The sequence below is a fragment of the Colius striatus genome, chromosome 1 (genome assembly GCF_028858725.1).
Source record: "Colius striatus isolate bColStr4 chromosome 1, bColStr4.1.hap1, whole genome shotgun sequence".
NCBI classification, from domain to species: domain Eukaryota; kingdom Metazoa; phylum Chordata; class Aves; order Coliiformes; family Coliidae; genus Colius; species Colius striatus.
In genome coordinates this window covers 121,360,513-121,381,485 of record NC_084759.1, presented here as the reverse complement: position 1 = coordinate 121,381,485, position 20,973 = coordinate 121,360,513, and the positions used below count along the sequence as shown (strand labels likewise).

Below are 20,973 nucleotides of genomic sequence, written 5' to 3'. Positions count from 1 at the left end.
CCACAGGCGGGGCGAAGCCTGGCCCCAGCACCGCCCCGGTAGCAGCAGGACGCGCTACCGCCACCGCTGCCACTGCGCCCGGGGGAAAGACGGACATGGCGCCGCTGTTGCTGTTGCTGGCGCTGCTGCTTGCCGCCGGCTACCTGTGCTGCGTGCGGCGGCACACGGGCAGCTCGGCGGCCGTGCTACGCCGCCGGGAGCCGGGCCGCGCTGAGGCGCGGGGCCGCAGCCCCCCGCGGGACCCTGTGAGCGCCGGGGAGGGAGAAAGGGGCGGCTGTGGGGATGGCGGCTGTGGGGGTAGTGGCGGGGCGTGGGGCCTGGCCTGGCCCGGCCTTCACCTCTCGCCTCCTCTCCACAGTGGGCCCCGCGGCTGTGCGGCTCCGGGCTGCGCCTCTTCGTCCATGTGGCCAACACGGTGAGTGAGGGCGAGGGGCCGCGTCACCCCCCCTGGCCCGGCACCTGGCGGCGTGGCGGGAGGTGGGTAAACTGGCAGTAAAGCCTGAGGTGGTTCGGCGGAAACCAGACGACGCCGAAAGAAGGAGGGAGGTGTTGGTGGGAAGGTAAAACCCGCGTTTGTTGGGAAGCTGCAGTGAGATTTGTGGCTCTCTGCGTGTTTCGGGTTGACCCTGTCCCCCCAGGTGGGATTCTGTGATGGAAGAGATGGCCTCTGGGTCACGGAGTCATGAGTATCATTCCAAAGCAGAATATAGCTGTTGCTAGCTTTCCGTGAACATGAAGAAATTCGGGTCCTTCAGCCGGAGAGTGGGCTTTTCAGAAAGGTATTGAAGGTAGCTGTACCCTCAGGAGGATCAGCGGGGCTGACCCCCACTGAGGCCAGCGTGGAGGAGACGTGACTGACCGGTGGGTGCTGGGCAGAGAGAGGTCTGTGTCCCTTTGGCAGTGAGCGCCTCCGCATCGTCTGCCTGAAAACAGGTGGATTTTGTTGCTGCTGCTTGACTGTTCCTTAAGAGCCAGCATCAAGGTCAGGCACAAAAGTCTCTTTTCAAGCGGTGTGACCTGTTAACAAAGCTTGCTGTCTGTCTGGGCCAGGAGTGAAAGCTAACAATGTTATTATGTTATTATGTGTTTATTAATGAGGATACTTTGCAAGTGGATTTCTTCCAGGATGTAACAACCAGAACACGTTTATATCCTTTGTAGCTGCTTCTGCTGCGTGGCCCTGTGCTTATTTCCTTTCCATCATCCCCCTTGGAGGGGGAACATGGTTTAGGATTGTTCTGTCTTAGATTAGATGTAGTTTAGGAGCAGTGCCTTTTCAAAAAGAGGTTGTAATTCTTATGTGTGAGGCAACATATCCGTTCGTGGGTTGTATCACTTCATGGATCTGGGAGTGTGAGACTTGCATCAGACTTGTACTGCATTTGTACATCCCTGAATATGGTTTTGGAGTCCTTGTTGATCTGTTAAGACAGTCTGGATCAAGGCTGGTCTTTTTGGAAATGCTAATATTGCTAAACTGGGAAGTGAGACATTCAAAGAGTGTTTTCAGCTGACTGCTACTGTGGAGCCTCTAAATTTCTCGTGCTTTTCCAAGTTGACTCGTTTTACTGCAGGAGCTGGTTGAGCAACAGGAAAGATCCCAACAGTAGGATAAACAAAATCATAATGAGCTTCTACCTTACCCAATGTTTGCATAATGTGCAGAACATGAAGAAAGTAATGAATGGGAGCTATATAAAGCCTCTTAAGAGTTTTGCAGCCTGCAGCTGCAGACTTTCCAGGCCAAGTCAGGGAAAGACAAAGGCAGGAGAACCATAAGAATACATTCTTTATAATTATATAAAAATGAAAAGTGGGGGGAAAGTATTTCAGGGGAGTTTTCTGGCCTGAAATGCAAGTATTTGTGCTACTTTTTTTTTAACTACATAACATTGCACGCCTTAGAGTGTTTCGAGACTGCAACAGTTGTGAACATATTCTGGTCAGTTGTGAACACTTGTCTGGTGAGGAAAGTGTCAAGGCCAAAGTTGCTGCAAACCGATGTTTCTGCTTTCTTCTAGGCTTTTGGACAGATCTGCTTACTGCCATTCTTAATAAGGTAAGAGTGAGGAGTTTTCTCTCTCTCCAAGTTTATTTTTGGTTTGGTTTGTTTGTTTTATTGTTAAAACATGCTTGCATTACACACCACCCACAGGCTATCTGAAATGACCTTTTCTAAGAGGTATGCTGCATAACTTGATTGGAGAGTGAGCAAGGTTATTTCATAACTGTTTTTCACTAGGTTATTTTTTTTTTAACTACTCTGGTTTGAGTGAGTCTCTGCCAGAAGCAGCGAACTGTTTCACACTCAGGCAAGTGCATGGAAAGTGAATTTGCCACCTTGCTGCTTTGCCTTTCTGTCCTTTCGCTAGAACGGCCTTTATTTCAAAGCTTGCGGACGTACAAATCTGCTGGGTTTACCAGCAGTAGTGGTAAAAGAATAGTAGTGATGGGAAAATAAGGTAAGACATAAAGTTCAGAGGTTTTAGCATGTTCTTTTTAGAGATACTCAGTATTTTAGGTCGGGCTTTTCCCATCCTCTCTCACTTTTGTTTTTAGAAACTATGCTTTCAAGTACACATTGCACTAAGAGCCGCTCAGGTTAGGAGGTGTCAGGAACCTCGGGCTCACACTTGGCTCACATTGTTTGCCCATCATTGGATGGGTCATCTGCACAGATCCCAGGACACTGAGAAATGTGTTACACACAACTAGTACCCCTGAGCTTTTACCTGGGATGTGGTGTTTTTGAGTGAATCAAATCCAGACAAGCTGTTCTACAGCAGATCACTCCTTGACGTCTGTGACAGGGTCTTGATTTCCATGCTTTACCTCTTCCAAGCCCTCGGTTTGTGCTGCAGTCCCTGTTGTATTTGGTTGCAAGCAAACTATGTTGAAGCAGGCCATAGAAAAAATCTGAAGAGGTGCTAATTTTAATAGGATTAGTGCTCAAATGTGTGGCATATATTGCTTTCTCCTTTTCCTCTTGATTCCCGTCTTTGTTGGTCTGTGGGCGATATGTCTAATTAAAGTGAATCAAAACCTTTCACTTTTTGTTTTCCAAGTTTGGGTTTACAGAGGCTGCCTAGCCTTATGTCAAGAGTTAGAAGACTTTGTTAAGCAGTCTGAATAGATTTGATTCTTCCTTTAGGAAAGGTGTGAGAGATTGTCTTGTAACTGTTGCAGCTCCCCTGCTACCAGAGCAGACTGCTAAAACAAAATGTTCTCAGGGAAGGTTCCCTCTGAACAGCCTGAAAAATTAGTCACGGTAGAGCGTGCAGGCTGCAGCAGTGACTGCCTCTCTTTCAGACTGAACAACTTCTCGCTCATGCGTTCACTTGACATTCACGAAGATCCCACCTTTATCCCAGAGGTGGCTGCCGAAGTTACGGATGACAAGCCTGAGGCTGAAAGCAGTTCGGGTATTATCAAGCAGCTGATGGATGCAAGGTCAGTATGTGGTCTGTAAGGGTGGAGTAGAGTGGAAGAACACAGGTGTCGGCACTGTCATATTAGTGGGAAGGTGTTGTTGTCAGTAATCTGGATTAAAATGTGGGGTTTTTTTCCACACCCAGCTGCTTTACAAAACAAGTAGTGCTGTTAATCATCTTTGCTTTTATAAATCTCTGGTATTTACAAGCAATGTGAAGTTTCTGGGAGCTTCGGGGATTCTGCTTATTGGGGAGAGACCAAATTCTGCCCTTGCCAGGGCTCTGGTTGCACTATTAGAGGAGATACACTTCATGATTGGGTAGTCAGCGTGTGCATCCCTTTAAGTGAGTTTGCAGGTGTGCTGTTTTCTGTCCTACAAGGAATTTGCTCTGGCAGGGGGGTTGGACTAGATGATCTTTTGAGGCTCCTTCCAACCCTTAAGATTCTGTGACTCTCAAAGAGAACACAGGGGTTGCTCAGAGGAGAGAGCCAAGGCGTGTTATAAAGAAAACAATCCACAAGAAATGAGACTTTATTAGCTAAGTTGCTTGAATAAAAACTGTTCAGCTTCTTGATTGCAGCCTGTACTTGATTAAATCACACCAAATTCTAGGCAAAAAGTTACTCAGGCTCACATGTCTTGCAGGGGTCCGATGCTGAGGAGGGAACAGCTGGGGTCCTAATGAATGCTCTCCCCATCTGGTTTTGGTTCTTAGTTCTGAGACTAAGTAGTTACTGAAGGTGTCTGAGGTGCACTTGATCAGTATCTCAGAGGGCAGGTTCTCTGTATATATCTCTGTTCTTAGCCAGGACTAAGCTTGCTCCCTCTTGAGTTCTTAAGCCAGTGCAAGGAAAAATTTTAATCTCCCTCACTTTAGAGGGAAGAGTGTGTGCTTCCTGCAGGCATTGGTCAAGGTGAGTGCAGTAGTTCTTGTGTCCCTAGCTCTGCCAGTATTGAGTATTACAGGGCAGGTTACTGGAGCCTTACCTTTTCCTTGCACAGCACATCATGGTGCCATACACTGTCCTGTTTCAGGATATGGCTTCTGTTTTGAGTGATGATATGGAAACATCACAGGAGTGGTAACTGGTAGCTGGCTCTTCAGATGATCTTGTGTTCATCCTGGTGTGATCTAAGTGGTCTATTTCTTATGTGCTAGAGCCATTGACTTAGTTTTCAAGCAGCTTGCTGATGCGTATCCTTGTGTGTGCCTTTCCCCTCTCCTACACCACACGCCGTCTGTGCTGGGTCAAACTTGTGACAGAGATCCTGGGAGTAGGTTGACCGTTATATTCTAGCTGTCCTCTAACATTGCAGTGGTGAGTAGCAAATGTAAACCCAGAAGACATTTTGAACAGTTTAAGGACCGCTGTATTGCAGTAGAAATATGAAGCAACTAGAACATGTCAGCAAGACTGACCCCTTATTTCTGTGGCACTCTTCATGTACCTAGTGTCTGGCACATGTGCGAGGAGTCTGACAGTGTGAGCCAGTGGTCCAAACATGACCAGCAGGTTTACTGTGAGGGAGTGGTGCCCAAACTTGAACTGGACTGCTGTGCTGAAGCGTACAGGTGTAAACAGAGGTGGCTTCGGTGGTTCACAGTTGCCTCTCTAATCCTTTCTTTGCAGGTGTGATTCTGCTAGCAATGGATTTAGCTTCAAAGGCATTAAAGACTACCTGGAGTGCTACCGGTAGGTGAAATTATGGTCTGGAAACAATGTGGCTCTTGTGTTGCCCTGCCGTGGACTGCTACTGGTCCACAAGCCCTCGGGCATCTCACTTGTGAGGATTGTCTTTGAGGTATCACTGTTTAGCATCACCTTCTGCAGTCCTTTCCCTCCAATAGAATAACGAAGGAAAGCCAACTGGGAGAGCTGGCACAACTTTTACAAACCCTGCAAGGATATTTAAATGCTGTTTGCCTTGGCTTGCTGTCAGTCTGCTCTGGGAGAGATTTCTACATACCTTGTTTGCCTAGACACACGAGGGTTGATCTGGATGGTGTGGGTCTCTGTAGAATCCCTTGGTTCCCCAGCTCCATGTGTTCCTGTGAGCAGTTTGCCTGCTTTCACCCAGTAAACGTGTGCAGCTTGTAATGAACTGGAAGCATATCCTGGAGTGAGGTTCTGCGAGCTGTTTGCTGCTCAGTGACCCCTGATTGCCTCTGGTGTGGAGCACTTGGAGAAATGTTGTGGTGCTCTCAGCACTTGTTCCTCATGGGCCACCTCTGCCAGCAGGCTGTGGCCTCAGAGCAAAAGGTTGACACTGAGGTCTGGTTTTATAGATGCATCCTGACTGCGAGGCTTTCATACCAGCCAGAGATAGATGTGTTTGTAATGTAGCCTCTTGCCAGGAGGGAGGGAAGGCCTCTCTCTTGAAGGGCATGACAGTTCTGCTGAGAGTCCCTTCTCTAATGGGAGGCCTGTTGAAAGGGTACCGGCCCCTTGGCCTTGGCTCCTGAAACTGGATGTTTCACAGTCTCAGGCTTTCAGGAGCTCCTGCCTCTACTCTTAAGGGTTGAGGGCATGCTCTGTAGGCAAAATCTCCCCTTGAGGGAGGGAGTCTCCTGTCTGGGTGTCACCCGTGTTGAACTCATCACTGCACACAGATCCTTATCGTTTTTGCTTACAGCTGTAACAGCTGCCATCTTGCTACATGAGAGACAAACCCTGTGTGTGGGGTGTGGTGTGGAGTTCTTGTAACATGGTCACAACTTCTCCTGTCCTGTAGGAGTGGGAAGCTGACGCCATCTCAGGTAGCAAAGAACATCATTGCCACGCTGGAGGACTGCGACAAATCCACGCCTCCACTCAGAGCGATAGTGCAATGGAACCAGGAGCAAATAATGCTGGTAATGCCTGCCTCTGGTAGGAAAGGGGCCTCTGCCACTCCAAGAGCAGTAGCATCTCTTAGAAGGGCCAGGAGCTCTTCTACTGAGATATTGCACAGAAAAATATGTACATTTTTCCTCCCTCTTTGTGTAGAGGACTACAAACAAGTTTGCTTTCCTTCCTGCAAAGAGCTGTAGCGTTAAAGCAATCTGTTTCTTGCTGAAAGACTGTGTTTAAAATGGGACTTTTGTGCTTCTGTGGCATCTGTTAGCATAGATGCTTCCAAGTAATGGTTTCCCTTTGCCATATGATGGAAGAAGAAACAAACTTTTCTAGTTTGGCTTTAGTAGCAGCCTGAGAGAGAAATTTTTGCTGTCTGTTCTGATGTTAGTAATGACCTTCAGCTCAACTAAATATATATAACACATACTTTAAAAATTTTCTCTGTGCAGATGGCTGAGGCCTCCACTGCTCGTTACAGGAATAAATGTACCCTGTCTTATCTGGATGGCATCCCGGTGTGTCTGAAAGAAGAGTTCAAAGTGGTGAGTTTCCTTGTCTAGCCATCAGCTGGTGCTGCAGGTGGTCAACATGGACAGCTCCTCAACGGAAGCCTGAGAGCGTGTTTGTAATAAGGGGTAGTGTGTGTTTGCAATTATAGAATCGTTATGGGCAGAAAAGACCTTTAAAATCATTGAGTCCAACCACTAACTTCATACTGCCTAGCCTATCACTAAACCATGTCCCTCAGCACCTCATCTATGCCTCTTTTGAGTACCTCCAGGGATGATGACTCCACCATCTCCCTGGGCAGCCCATTCCAATGCCTAATAACTCTCTTGGTGAAAAAGTTCGTCTTAATCTCCAATCTAAGCCTCCCCTGGCGCAACTTAAATCCATTTCCTTGTGTTCTGTCATTCATTATCGGAGAGAAGAGTCTGACCCCCACCTCACTACAACTCTCCTTCAGGTATTTATAGGGAGTGATCATGTCTCCTCTCAGCCTCCTCTCCTCCAGACTAAAGATCCCCAGCTCCCTCAGCTGCTTCTCATTAAGCTTGTTCTCCAGACCCTTCACCAGCTTTGTTGTCTGTCTCTGGACATGCTCTGGAACCTCCATGTCCTTCTCGTAGGGAGTAGATTAAGACATTCTGCCAGGTGAAGACAGATCTTTGGTACAACAAGTGTTCCGTATCTTGGACTAACCTCCGTAATCTAGAGGGAGTAGAGCATGGGGGTGGGAAACAGTCCCTCAGTGAAATTAATGTATAAAAGCATCTGCAGCAGTGGGTGTAACTGTATATCTCAGGCACTGGCTCTGCTCCACTGCAAAGCATCCCTCTCTCCTTATCTTAATGTATCAGAAATATGCAAGTTACTTTGAAAATCCCCTCTTGCAGGGAGTTTTGCCAATGGTCTAACAATAGGTACTGCTAAATACTCCTGGCAGTGCCATCAAGCTGTCTTAGGCTTTGCAGAGATGTAGGGTGGGAGTCCTCTTTATATACAGATACTTCCATTGCTGCCTTGAAGCGAAGAGCGCTTGGCATCCCCTGGAAATGAGTCCCTCTGGTATTTTGGCATTCGTCTTGGTGCAGGGGCAGATCTGAAACGCCGCAGCTCTGTCCATAGAGAAACTAGAGCTCCTGTGTGCTGTGGGACTGAGGTGACTGTTCTGCAGCATCTGGGCATAGCAGTTGCGTCGCTACAGGGAGACAGACTTTCTGACCATCTGATCATCTATATGTTTCTGCTCTTCTGTATCATGTCTCTCCTGACAGAAACCAGCGCAAGTGGAAGGGTGAAGCTTCCTTGCCCTTTCTTACTTCTGGGGGTCCTACTCTCTGGGATCTGTCATGGATTTGAAGAGTGTGTGTGTGTGTGAAGCTTGCATGTGTCCCTGCCTGCCTTGCCAGGGGTTTAGGATGAATAATAAGGTGTCTTCTTGCTAAGGTGCCTTACCATCACCGAGCGGGAACAGTGTATCTTGGGACAGAGCCTGAAACAGAAGATGCTACTGTGGCCAAAAAGCTGCGAGAGGCTGGGGCTGTCATTATTGGGGTCTCAAACATGCATGAACTAGGGACTGGAACAACTGGATGCAACCCTAATAGGTAAAAATATCTTTCTCCTCTCTTCACCATGGTCTAGAAAGATATAAAAATCTGTCTAAAACTGACAGGGAAGAGCAACAAAAATAGGGCAAGCATGTGAGACTAAAACTGATGGAAGCACCTTGTACAGAGAGAATCTTTGGGGTATGAAAACCTAGCACTGAAGATCTGAGGGTCAAAGAAGCCATGGAATCCTGAAGGCCTTTGAAACCAAAGGAAGGAGAGGATCCAAGTGATGTCTCCTAAGTAAGGAACTCGGTTCATCAGGTCATAGTTGTGGCTGAAGACCCAGAACAATTAGAAAAGGCAGAGTCATTTCTGGAGAACATAGGGGATTTTTTTTTTAGCTAAAGGAGGTTCACTGGAATTTGCTTTACTGTTGTGAATTCTCCAGCTATAGCCAAGCTGAGAGCTGCTGTTCCAGAGCAGTGTTCCTCAGCCACGTGTAGAGTCATGTTTAGGCTTTGTGCATGTGCAGCTGGTTCAAACTGGGACTCCCTCAGCCACAATAACAATGCCAGCGAATTTCCTCACCATGTGAGGTTGGCTGGATGCCCTGCTGTCTGGCAGGTCTCTCTGGTGTCTGGGGGCTGTGGTCAGACTTTGGGAAGTGCTGCTTTGGAGTAAAAGGCAGAGCTGGGAATGCTGCCTTGCTTGGCTGTAAGAATTGGTCGCTACCAACTGGCCCAGCTTTTGGAAGTGCGTAATGCGCAGTGGCACGCAGTAATGGCACAGTGCTGTTGCAGACAGAAGGGCTGAAGCAATATCCTTAAATTATACCTCTTCACTAAGAGATCATGATCCCTGAGCTGTGTTTCTGGATCTTTTCCTGCCCTATAGTATTCATGATCCTTCCTAGGAAACAATTCAGCACAATTTATCTGCTTCAGGTACCACAAGATCCCTAGGAATCCCTACAAGCCCAACCACTTCACAGGTGGGAGCTCCAGTGGGTCGGCAGCAGCTGTAGCAGCAGGTAGGTGGTCCTAAATGGAGTTCACAGATGGTGGGAGGAAGGTCCTGAGCCAAAGTACCTCAGGCATTTAGTTTTTATGAGGGGGTTTAGAGGTTGGAGGGAGCTCTCCCAGCTGAGCAGGGAGCTCTTTGTGCTGTCCTGGCTACAGCTGCTGGTGGAATGGTTGGGGCAACACGATATGTCTCTGATCACAGGCCAACGTGGGTGTTTTGCAGGTCTCTGCCCGGTGGCTATTGGCACAGATGGAGGTGGCTCTGTAAGGATTCCTGCTTCGTTCTGTGGTGTGGTGGGGCTGAAAGGTAGAGCTCTTTAATCACGGAGAGGGTGTGTGTCTTGTTTACTGTATCAGATAGAATGCCACAAACAAGTCAGACCCAGTCCGCTAATTCCTGTTGAGCAAAACTTGAGTAGAGAATCTCTGGAGTCTTAACACCCTGGGAGTCATGTGATTTGGACCAGCAGAGTGGAAGTAAATTCGGTATTGGCTATTGAACAGATATTCAAAAAAACATAACTTTCTCGAGTGAAATGCTAAATGAAACATATGTGCTGCTTTTCTTTCTACCCACTTGTCCCTCGTTTGTCTTCTTTCTTTGCTGGGAGGTGTTATCTGTAGTGAGCTAGGGAAAAGCATCTCCTCCCACGATGCTTTGCCATCATCCCAATTTATGTGGAGAGGCTGATCCTGTTAAGATTTGTATCTGGTAAGTTAAACCTGGCAATAGGCTTGTATGAAACCATTCCCTCTTATCTCAGTGTTACAAGATGTAGCAATGCAGTTTTTTCAGTGAGAATTAATGTAATCAAGGAGAATGTGCAGGGGCTCTAAGAATGCACAGAGCAGTGCCTACAGCACGGAAGGTGGTAAGGCATGATTATCATTTGGAAGAGATGCGAGCTTCTGGGGATAGTTTATCACTGGAAAAGATCCCAGCTGCTTTATCTGAGACCAGATACTCAGCCATTACTCTGGTTTTCCATCTTTCACATGTGATCACAAGATTAATCGTGTTTTGTCAGAGGAAGGTAATGATGACAAAAATGTAACAGGTCAGAAAGGCAGCACCAGTACTTGCAGAAGAAACTGATGTTGGGCACAAAGTCTCACTGTTGAAGTGGGTGGTATCTCCTGCTGTTGATAATCACAGTCCTGCCTTCCCATCCCCCATCCCAGAGATCCTGCTGTCTGCATATTTAAATGCATGTATTTCAGAATGCCCCTGTACATTTTTCTCCCTCAACTGAAGAATTTGTTATGAGAGAACAGGTTCAATATTTGTGGAACAGGCTGATGAGACAGGCTGTGGTCAGCAGGACAGGGTACTGAGAGATGAGTGACATCGAAGTGACTGGCAGGGTGTGGTGGTTTAGCTCTGGCTGAGTGCCAGGTGCCCAGCAAGTCATTCTATGACTCCCGCTCCTCAGCGGGACAGGAGAGGGAGAAATATAACGAGAGGTTTTTGAGTCACTCAGCAATTAGCATCATGGGCAAAACAGACTCGACCTAAGGAGAAAAGGGTTTGATTTATTAATGAACAATCAGAACAGAGTAGAGAAAATGAAAAATAAAACTGGCTTAAAACACCTCCCCCACCCCTACTTCTTCCCAGGACTCTCCCTCCTCCCCACCCAGCAGCATGGGGGATGGAGGTTGGGGTCGGTTCATTACAGATGGACTTTGCTGCTGCTGCTTCTCAGAGGGAGGCCTCCTCATGCTTCCCACTGCTACATTCTTCATAAATGGCTCCAGCATAGGGCCTCCCACAGGGGCAGCTCCTTACACCCTGCCCCCAACATGGGTCATCCACAGGGAGAACAGTCCTTCAGGTACTGAGTGCTGCAGCCTGAGTCCCTCACAGGATCACAAGCCCTGACGCCTGCTCTGTCGTGAGTTCCTCTCTTCCCACAGGCTCCCAGGTCCTGCCAGGAACTTGCTCCAGGATGAGCTTCCCATGGAGTCACAGCCTCCCTCAGGCATCCACCCACTCTGGTGTGGGGTCCTCCACGGGCTGCGAGTGGGTCTTTGTTCCCCTGTGGCCTCCATGGACTGCAGAGGCACATCTGCCTCACCATGGTCCTCACCACAGGTCGCAGGGGAGTCTTTTTTCCAGTGCCTGGGCACCCTCCTCCCCCTTCTTCTCCACTGACCTTGGTGTCTGCAGAGATGTTTCCACATTCTCACTCCCTGTTGCTGCTCCAGTTTAGCAACTGCCCAGCAACTCTTCTCCTTCTCAAATACATTATTCACAGAGGCATTACCTCAGTCACTAACTGGCCAGGCCTGGGTTAGCTGCAGGGACCATCTTAGAATTGACTGGCATTAGCCCTATCAGCTACAGGGGAAGCTTCTGGCAGCTCTTTGTTTAAAGAAACCAATCCTGTGGCTCCCCCCATCCTCCAAAACCTGGTCACAGAAAACCTCCACACGGGAGTATGTTGCTTACTGAGTGGATGCACCAGAGCCATCTAGGTGAGGTCTTCCCAACGACTGCTGATAGCTGGCTAAGTGCCTATTTGTTTCTCTCTAGGTACATTTGGGCGCATCAGTTCCCATGGCAGCTTGCCACTCTCCTACTCCACGGTCAGCGTAGGTAAGAGGACCTGTGATCCACTTCAGTGACCTTGCTGTATGGTGTTCTCACCTTGAGAAGGCAACCAGTGCCTAAAAGACCTTGGGAGGAAGGTAGTCTTTATCCTTTGTCACTTTTTTGTAACTGATCCCTCTTTCACAGGCCCTATCTGTACCTCAGTGGCAGATGCAGCCGTTGTTTACAGTATCCTTGCTGGGCCGGATCCGCTCTATCTGTACGGTAGGTGAGCCCTCTTCCTCCCTGAGCCCGAGTGCTCTGCCTTCCTAGAGGCATCCTAAAGTACTCTTGTTTGTTCTCTGCAGGACTAAAACAGCCCAAAGCAAGCCTATCCGATATGTGTGCTCCTGACCTGAAAGGCTTAAAACTGGGAGTGGACTGGACATTTTTTAAGGTGCCTGTTCTCTCTCTCTTCCTGCTGCTTAGCAAAATGAGATTTTAAAGGAATTCAGTGCACTCACTGTTCTCTTGTCTGTCATCTTTAGAGCTTCTCATGTAACTTCCTATAACTGGAATTCTGTTTTCCTGGGTGAAAACATTGACAGGGATAGATTTTTTTCCCTAAGTCAAAGAAAAGGAGAAAAAAGAGGAAAGATAAGGACTGTGCAGTTGATGGCAGTATGCTGCCTCATACTGCTGTTTAGGTTGGATTACAACAGGTACTTAGTTTAAAAACAAATAAGGAAAATCAGTGACAACACGGTAGCTGCTGAGTGGTATTTCAGCATTCCCATGTAGAAACTGGGTTTTCAGGCTACAACTGCATGGCAATTGTAATGCAACCCCACAAATGTGCTCACAGTTTCTTCCCTGAGAAGGAGAACAAGGACTCTTCTGGGTCTGCCCCAGTGCAGAGGAGGAATATCCTCTCCTCTGGAAAAGATGACCTTTCCTTTTCCTTATGGCTATGCAAGCTGTTCTTTTGGATCAGGTAGCCTAAGGCAGTCCTCGAGGACTGTCTTTCACTACCATTAGGGATGGGAACAAAGAAAGCTCCATGAGGACCAAGGTCCTGGTGATGCATGCTCACCAAGTAGAAGAGGGCAGTTTCTAAAGTCTGCTTTGTTTTTTTCCTCTTATTCTGTAGGCATGTGATGCTGAAGTCCTGTCCATCTGTGAGAAAGGTAAAGAGGAAAAGCCTACAAGTCTTTTATTCTACTCAGTGTCATGGTATCACTTGGTGCTCTTCATGTGTGTATGCATTACAAAGATCTTGCCTGAAGTCCTTAAAGGCTGGACAAACAGCAGTGGCTTTGTATTAGGGAAGGCCTCCTGACTGCTGAGGGTTAAAAAGCTTAGGCTTGTCAGCTTACAATGGAAGAATGTGGTCCAATGTGTTTGAGCCCCTGTCTGTATAAAGACAGATCTGTACTTGGTAATACTTACTCTGCAATCTTTAATAGTAAAAGACTTTTAAGGGAGGTACTTGTTTCACAACATAATGGTCAATAGGAAAGACAGGACTAGGTCTTTGTGATGTGTCCAGTCTTCTGGTATTTCCTTGAAATCAGATAAATGGTGCCTTCAGGGTGGCTTTGTTGGATTTCACACTAAGCAGAATTGACCCTGGAGTGCACTTGGGTGTGGGGGAGAGAGACTCTACAGTGCCTGGTATAATGGTTGCTTTCCTGTGCGTTGGAGCTGAGATAGTTCACAGTATTCAGGCGTTGTTTGCTTGGATTTTCTTGAGCCTGCTTGTTTCCACAGGCACTCATGCTTCTACATCAGTCAGGCTTTCTTAGGAGAGATGCGCCATAAGCCAGTGAAACAGGAAAGCTTGGCTATTTAGGAAGAAGTTGGGTTCAAAGAAAGAAAGGGATTTTTTTTAGGCTGCAAAAGTTTCATTTTTCCAAAAAGCCTTTGTGTTCAACCTTGCCAAAGTGGATTTAGTTGACCTGGTCTCTTGAATATCCTCTGGGTTCTTGTAGCATTATGGTTCAGAAGAGGCTTTGGATGGGAATCTCATGATGCTAAATAATCACTTCATAGTGGTAGAATACCAGTTATGTCAAGCATTCAGGGAAGCATTGTCAGCCCACTCTTTGGGATAACTGAGGGACTGGAGACGGGAGAATGATCTTGCCTGAAATGTAGCCTGAAAAGTTAGGAACCTGCCTGCAAGGCTCTACCCCTGCCCTGTTGGAATATTGTTTGCCTGAAGGCTTTTACCTACTAGAAGTAGCTGCAGCAGTAGCCTGCGTGCTATGTGCTGCACTGAAGATCCATGCTTGCCTTGCAAAGGCCTGTGGAGTCTCTTAACTTCTCAAGGGGGTAGTGCAGCCCTTCTGTCAAATGCGGTGAACTGAGGGATGCTGTCTGTGCTTTACCTGTCCGGTGTGCAGCTGTGGAGCACCTGCAGAGTCTGGGAGCCAGCGTGGTTGAAGTGTCTCTTCCAGAGATGGAGGAAGTGCGAGTAGCACACGTAATCTGCATTCTGAGTGAGATGAGGGACTTCCTGCAGCCTGACTTCAACAAACATTTCCAGGACATGGTAAGCAGCAGCAGCTTGGGTCAGCGGCAAGTAGTTGTCCCAGCTGATACAGAACACCTGAGGCTCTCCTGCTTTTTCTATGACAAACCACGTGTTGGATGACTACTGAGAGAGGAGAGCAGACCGGGAAGAGAACTCCTGAGCTGTCAGTTTCTTGCAGGCAGAGCCACAAGGATCAATGTTTTCTCTTTCAGAATTTGGACACTCGGGCTAACCTGGCCTTGGCTTCCCAGTTCACAGCTCTGGACTATATTACGGTAAGGCACATACTGTGGCAAAGGCTGAAGGGAGGCACCTGGTGAAATTGCAAAGGGGCAGTGGAGGACTCTCTTAACCTCCCCATACACGTGGGAAGAGGTCACCCAGCTGTACAGCCCTCTGCTGTGAAAACACGCCGAGTGGTAGGGCACCAGGGAGAACGTGTCACCTGGACTGGTGTCTTGCATCTTGATTCCACACTGCAGGAGAGATGTCTTCTTTTGCAGAGACGTAGGTTCTGATGGGCAGAACATGTTGTGATCAAACCTGAGCCTCGTGAACCAGGAGGGCCTGGTTAGACAGTCGTCTCTCTTTTTACAGGCAAATCGACAGAGAACTCGGACCATGAAATTTTTGCAAGAGATCTTCACCACCGTGAACTGTATCCTTACACCAGGTATTGGCAGCCTTGCCCCAACAGCTGTGTGGTGCATGTTAAGAACAGGCACTCCATTAACCTTCCCTAATTTCAAGAGCATGACTTTTTGCACAGACTTTGCTGTGCCTGAACCTTTAGAAGAAAATGCAGCCTGATTAGAAAGACTGCTGTTGTATATCTAGATTTGCTCTGTATTTCTAGACGTTCCTCATGTCCATGGCAATGAGAAACTCATTTTTGCTTGTAACGGGAGCTGCAGAGCCAGCATATTTACATAGGAGGGATTGGAAATCTAGTTATGTATGAAGATGTTCTTGCTCAACACTGGGGCTGTTGGTTGGCAGCTGGCCAGCAGTCGATGAGCCAGCAGTGTGCCCAGGTGGCCAAGAGGGCCAATGGCATCCTGGCTTGTATCAGAAACAGTGTAGCCAGCAGGACCAGGGAAGTGACTATGCCCCTGTACTCAGCACCAGTAAGGCTGCATCTCAAGTGCTGTGCTTGGTGTTGGGCCCTTCACTGCAAAAAGGATATTGAGGTGCTGGAGCGTGTCCAGAGACAGGCAACGAAGTTGGTGAAGGGTCTGGAGATCAAGTCTGATGAGGAGCAGTGCAGGGAGCTGGGGATGTTTAGCCTAGAGAAGAGGCTGAGAGGAGACATGATCACTCTCTACAGCTACCTGAAAGGAGGCTGTATTGAGGTAGGGGTTGATCTCTTCTCCCAAGTAACAAGTGACAGGATAAGGGTAAATTGGCTCAATTTGCACCAGGGGAGGTTTAGACTGGAGATTGGGATTTTTCACTGAGAGGGTTGTTAGACACTGGCATGGGCTGTCCAGGTATGTGGTGGAGTCACCATCCCTGCAGATATTTAAAAGCTGTGTAGATGAGGTGCTGAGGGCCATGGTTTAGTGGTGGGCTTGGCAGTGTGAGGTTAGTGGTTGGATTCAATCTTAAAGGTCTTTTCCAACCCAAAAGATGATGTGATTCTAAACAGAAACTCACTGCTTAATTCATAAATCTCAGAAGCTTGATTGCATTCCAGGGGCTCAGTTTGCCTCACCAATGTATATCAAACATGTGGCTTTAATGAACCGGGCTGTTCCTTGAAGACTGCTTACTGCATGATTCCTGCTTTGCTCTTTAAGCACTGTATGAGGTTGCCCAGCGAGGCTGTGGAATCTCTGTCCCTGGGGCTATTTAAAAGCCATTCAGAAATGGTCTGGGGCAACCTGCTCTCGCTGAGCATCCTTGAGACAGAGGGTTAGGCAAGATGACCTCCTGAGGTCTCTTTCAGTCTCAGTCATTCTGTGATTCCTCCACAGCTGTTGCTTGCACTGCCCCAAGAATCTATGAATCTGATCATTTGACTGGGAGCAGCGATTTCTCCTTCACAGCCCGGTCCATGAGGTAAGAAGAGTGCTGCTTGCACAACAGAAGCAAAAGTTTGGCAACAGCTGGAGACTAGATGTACTAACTGAAAGAGCTCAGGCTGCAGAGCAGGAGAGTTGATCCTAGCTGCCTCTCCCAAAAAAAGTATGACTTCATTGCTGCCCCAAGGCAGGAATGCTGATGAGAGTGTTTTCCCCCCAGGTTCATGCAGCTTGGCAACTTCACTGGCATTCCAGGCCTTGTGGTGCCCATTGGATATTCTACTGCTGGGCTTCCTATCAGTTTCCAGGTGAGTACTGGCTCTTTGTGAATGCTGGGTCACAAATTCCCTGCCTGGCTTTGCCTGAATTGCTGTAACCAGCTTCCTGCTTCTGCACACAGCATGCTCCAGGAATTGTCAGGTACTGGTAACTTGTGGGTGATGAGACTTGCCTCAGGGTAACTTGTTCCTGAATAGCAGAGGGACTCATCAGATTTCTCTGTCTCCCTGTTTGCTTGCATCAGTACCTACTATTTGTCTATACATTTGCTGTCTTCCTTATTTCTTGGTTCTGGATGTTTTTTAAGACTTTCTTTGCTCTTTTGCCTCTTGAAATGGGTCTCCCATAAATCATGGGGCCATGTTTTAAGTCATACAGCTGCCTTTATCGCAGTTGCACCGATGCCATATGTATTGAGAGAGCTCAGGCAGTGTAGCGTGGATGGTGAGGTGGATCAAGAACTGGCTGAATGACAGAACCCAGAGGGGGGTGATCAACAGAGCTGAGTCAGGTTGCAGGCCTGTGGCCAGTGGAGTTCCACAGGGATCAGTTCTGGGGCCAGTCTTGTTCAACATCTTCAATGACCTGGATGAGGGGACAGAGTGTGCCCTCAGCAAGTTCCCCAATGACACCAAACTGGGAGGACTGGCTGATTCCCCAGAGGCTGTGCTGCCATTCAGCGGGATCTTGACCGGCTTGAGAGTTGGGCAGAGAGGAACCTCATGAGGTTCAATGAGGACAAGTGCAGAGTCCTGCACCTCAAGAGGAGCAACTCCATGTACTAGTACAGGCCAGGGATTGACCTGCCAGAGAGCAGCTCTGCAGAGAGAGACCTGGGAGTCCTGGTTGATAATAAGCTAAACATGAGCCAGCAATGTGCCCTCGTGGCCAAGAAGGCCAATGGCACTCTGGGATGTATCGAGTGTGGCCAGCAGGTCGAGGAAGGTTCTTCTGCCCCTCTACTCTGCCCTGGTGAGGCCTCATCTGGAGTCCTGTGTCCAGTTTTGGGCTCCTCAGGTCAAGAGGGACAGAGAACTGGAACATCTTTCATACGAGGAAAGGCTGCTGGAACTGGGGCTGTTTGGTCTGGAAGAGACTGAGGGGAGATCACTGCAGCCCTTTTTTCTGTTGTATCTAGTAATAGGACAAGGGGTAATGGGATGAAGCTGGAACACAAAAAGTTCCATTTCAACATAAGGAAAAACTATTTTACTGTTCAGGTGAGGGAGCCCTGGCACAGGCTGCCCAGGGAGGGTGTGGAGGCTCCTTCTCTGGAGATCTTCAAGACCTGCCTGGACCTGTTCCTGTGTGTGACCTGATCTAGGTGGACCTGCTTCTACAGGGGTTTGGACTGGATGATCTCTAAGGGTCACTTCCAACCCCTAGCACTCTGTGATTCTATGAAAAGGGAAAATCACGTGTCTCTTTGGTGCTTTTTGGGGAAAGAAAAAAAACAAACCAGTTCTGTTTTGCAGAGCTTTCAAGAGCATCTGTGTATGACCATGCTGCTTTTTTTTTTTCTTTCCCCCTTTTCTGTATCTCTCTAATCTCCCAGGTCATGGCAAAATGGTGGGATGAAGCTGTTCTTCTGAGGATTGGCCTGAAGCTTGAGCAGTTTCGTTCCCACACCAAAAAGCCATCCATTTATTACGACATCCTTGCATGACAGAGTGATCCAGAGGGGAATTAAGGCTTTTTTATTTTCTCTAGTGTGGCCTGACCAAGTTTTGGAATGGACTTATTCTCACCGTTCAGCTGAATGAGGCTTAGTAGCAGGGACCCTTTGAGGAATGGGGAGGACGACACTGATGTAAGCAGGCAGTGATGCTGAGCAGACATCGTATGTGTTCCCTGCTTGTTATTGGATGATCCAGTTGATACTGGGGAGATCAAGTGGGCTAGCTTGTTCCTCCCTGTGTTTTTGCCAACTGGGGAAGCTGCAACTATCTTCTGCAACCTTTTTTTTTCCTGTGGAGGGGTCCTGTATAAAGATGGAAGACAGTTGCATCTACAGGACTGCATGGGGGCAGTTCACATTACTGTGCAGGGGGAGGTAGAAGCCCTAGACCTTAAAGCTCCTCAGAGAACTCTTCCTGCTCTAGAGCATAGTGAAGGTACTGTTTTGAGGGGAGAGACAGCTTCCCTTAAGAAGTAATGCCTAGCTGCCTTGGAATGAGGAGGAACTTAACACACCTGCAGGGAGGTAGTGGGGGTGTTGCTGGGGCCTCTTCCTTAGGTAGTCTCTCAGAGACAAACAGAAAGTCTGTAGCTGTGGAAGTGTCACTTAACTTCTGTCCCTTACACTGCCAACAGCATAAGGTCAGTCTAACTGTTGCACAAAGTATCAGTGCGCTCTCTGCAGCAGCAGTCCTGCTTACCTTCAGTCTTACATGCAAGGGGAGGAAAAAGCAGAGCACAAACCTTCATCAACTCTGTAGCACAAAGCCCTTGTTCAGGGTTCGGGCTTTCTCTGTTTCCCAAGCTAAGTCTCTGAGAGCCTCTTTTCTCCCCCTGGTTGCTTACGTATAAGCCTACTAGCATTTAAATGTCCAAATGGAAGAAATGAGTTGGTGCTGCTGTGAAATACTGCTTAAGGAGTGCTGAGCCAACCATTACAGACAGCTGAAATTTGTGTGGTATGGAAAGGAGGAAATGCCACTGAGCTACTGCAGGAGCTCGTGCAGACTTTATTGCAGCCTTTCACTAATTAAAAGGGACAGACTGTTTAGCTGGACCTGTTGCAATAGGGCAAGTGGTAACGGTTTTTAAACTAAAACGTTGGTTTAGACTAGGTAGGAGGGCAACATTTTTTTACAGGGAGTGTTGCAAAGCACTAGACAAGGTTACCCAGAGAGGTGGTGGATGTCTCATCCTTGGGAAAAAAAAAATCGAGGCTCGAAGCAAGCTGGTGTAGTTGAAGATGTCCCTGCTCATTGCAGGAGGGTTGAATTAGATGACCTTAAAGGTCATCTAAAGGCTCCTTCCAACCCAAACTGATTCTATGATTCTAAGAGTTGAAGCTGGGTGCCAGAAACATGTTGCCTAAAGCCAGCTGCAGCAAAGAGCTCGCTCTAGGTAAGAAACCAATCCCATCTTATCCCAAGTGCACTGCCTGAAGTAATTAAGATAGAATTAAGACACAAATTAAAGATGGGGATGTACTACATAAAGCGTGACATTACAGAAGCTAAAGGAGACTATACTCACAGCAATAGGCTGTAAGTCACAGTACTATGTTTCGGTGAAAGGCCTCAGAGTGCAAACACATGGGTCCTTGTGTCCTGCCAGCAGCACTAGGGCCACGCAAAAGGTAACGAAAGGACCAGGAGTAACCAAAGGTAGGCACTTGTGTTTGGTTTGGAGCAGCTCAGAGTTAAAGCTCAGAGACAGCTGCCTGTTGGCTGCCTCCTTGGCTATCCTGGGATTGAGCTCAGGCTGCTGCAGAAGCCGTCCTACAGCCAGAAGCAGAGAAAGTGGCTGTATTCTTGCTTTGCTTGGAAGGAAAGGAGGAACAGAAAGTAGTTGCAGTTTCTCTCCAACTCTGTACAACTTGAGGGGTTTTTAACCATACATACTCACTCTTTAAACAGAGCTAGCACTTTACTAATGGCTAAAGTCTGGTCAGATGGCATCGGCATGGAAGAACATTGCATTGCTCTCTCCTCCTTCATTACCTGAGCATCAACTCCTACCAGCAGCTGTCACACAGCTAAATTAATTATATGGTTGATATTGTCTTTTATCTTCAGTTCCTCTATGTGATACTGCCACAATGATTTTTTTTTCACTAGATTCTCTACTAGAGTTCAGCTTTAGGAAGAAGAGTATGAAAGTATTTCTTCTGTTACTGAGAGTAAATTATTAAATGCTACCACCCTACCTAAAAAGTGAAATGCTGTTGAAATGCATTGTATAGCAATAATTGAGTTGATGTGTTTGTTTGACAAGAATAAATTTCTGCCAGGAATGTTACTGCTTGAAGGAAATGTCCGAATATTCTGTAATTTTAATGCTATTGCTCAAGGGATGACAGAGGGATGTTTAAAACATCCTGTTACCGTTGCGGTAGGTGATGCTATTTCCATTGCCTGCTGAAAATTACCATCGTGTCACTGTTCAGTTCATTCTCTGGGTAGAGTGAGGGAGCTCAGGGTAGTGGCAGGACAGACAAGAGCTGAAGAGTTTGTTATTTTTTAAAAACTATTACTTGCATCCTGCTAACAGTGGGAAGAAGGAAGAACTGAGAGCTTTT

At 47.6% G+C, this 20,973-nt stretch overlaps 1 protein-coding gene across 1 annotated transcript; it reads left to right on the top strand.

Annotated features, from left to right (window-relative positions):
* The first annotated feature begins 29 nt into the window (after window positions 1-29).
* On the top strand, window positions 30-20,707 carry LOC104562335 (uncharacterized). The gene is made up of 20 exons (XM_062005172.1): window positions 30-245; window positions 359-415; window positions 2,022-2,059; window positions 3,310-3,450; window positions 5,065-5,127; window positions 6,167-6,287; window positions 6,720-6,812; window positions 8,221-8,381; window positions 9,272-9,357; window positions 9,573-9,656; window positions 11,886-11,948; window positions 12,090-12,167; window positions 12,251-12,339; window positions 13,033-13,069; window positions 14,288-14,436; window positions 14,631-14,693; window positions 15,016-15,091; window positions 16,395-16,479; window positions 16,663-16,750; window positions 18,277-20,707. The coding sequence occupies exons 1-20, from the start codon at window positions 96-98 to the stop codon at window positions 18,385-18,387; spliced, it is 1,833 nt and encodes a 610-aa protein (XP_061861156.1). The 5' UTR covers window positions 30-95; the 3' UTR covers window positions 18,388-20,707.
* The last annotated feature ends 266 nt before the right edge of the window (window positions 20,708-20,973 follow it).

Coding starts and splice junctions, on each gene's coding strand:
- LOC104562335 (XM_062005172.1), top strand. CDS start 96: ATGGCGCCGCTGTTGCTGTTGCTGGCGCTGCTGCTTGCCGCCGGCTAC. Junction 9,358..9,572: donor GGCAGCAGCTGTAGCAGCAG/GTAGGTGGTCCT, acceptor GGTGTTTTGCAG/GTCTCTGCCCGGTGGCTATT. Junction 14,437..14,630: donor ACAAACATTTCCAGGACATG/GTAAGCAGCAGC, acceptor TTTCTCTTTCAG/AATTTGGACACTCGGGCTAA.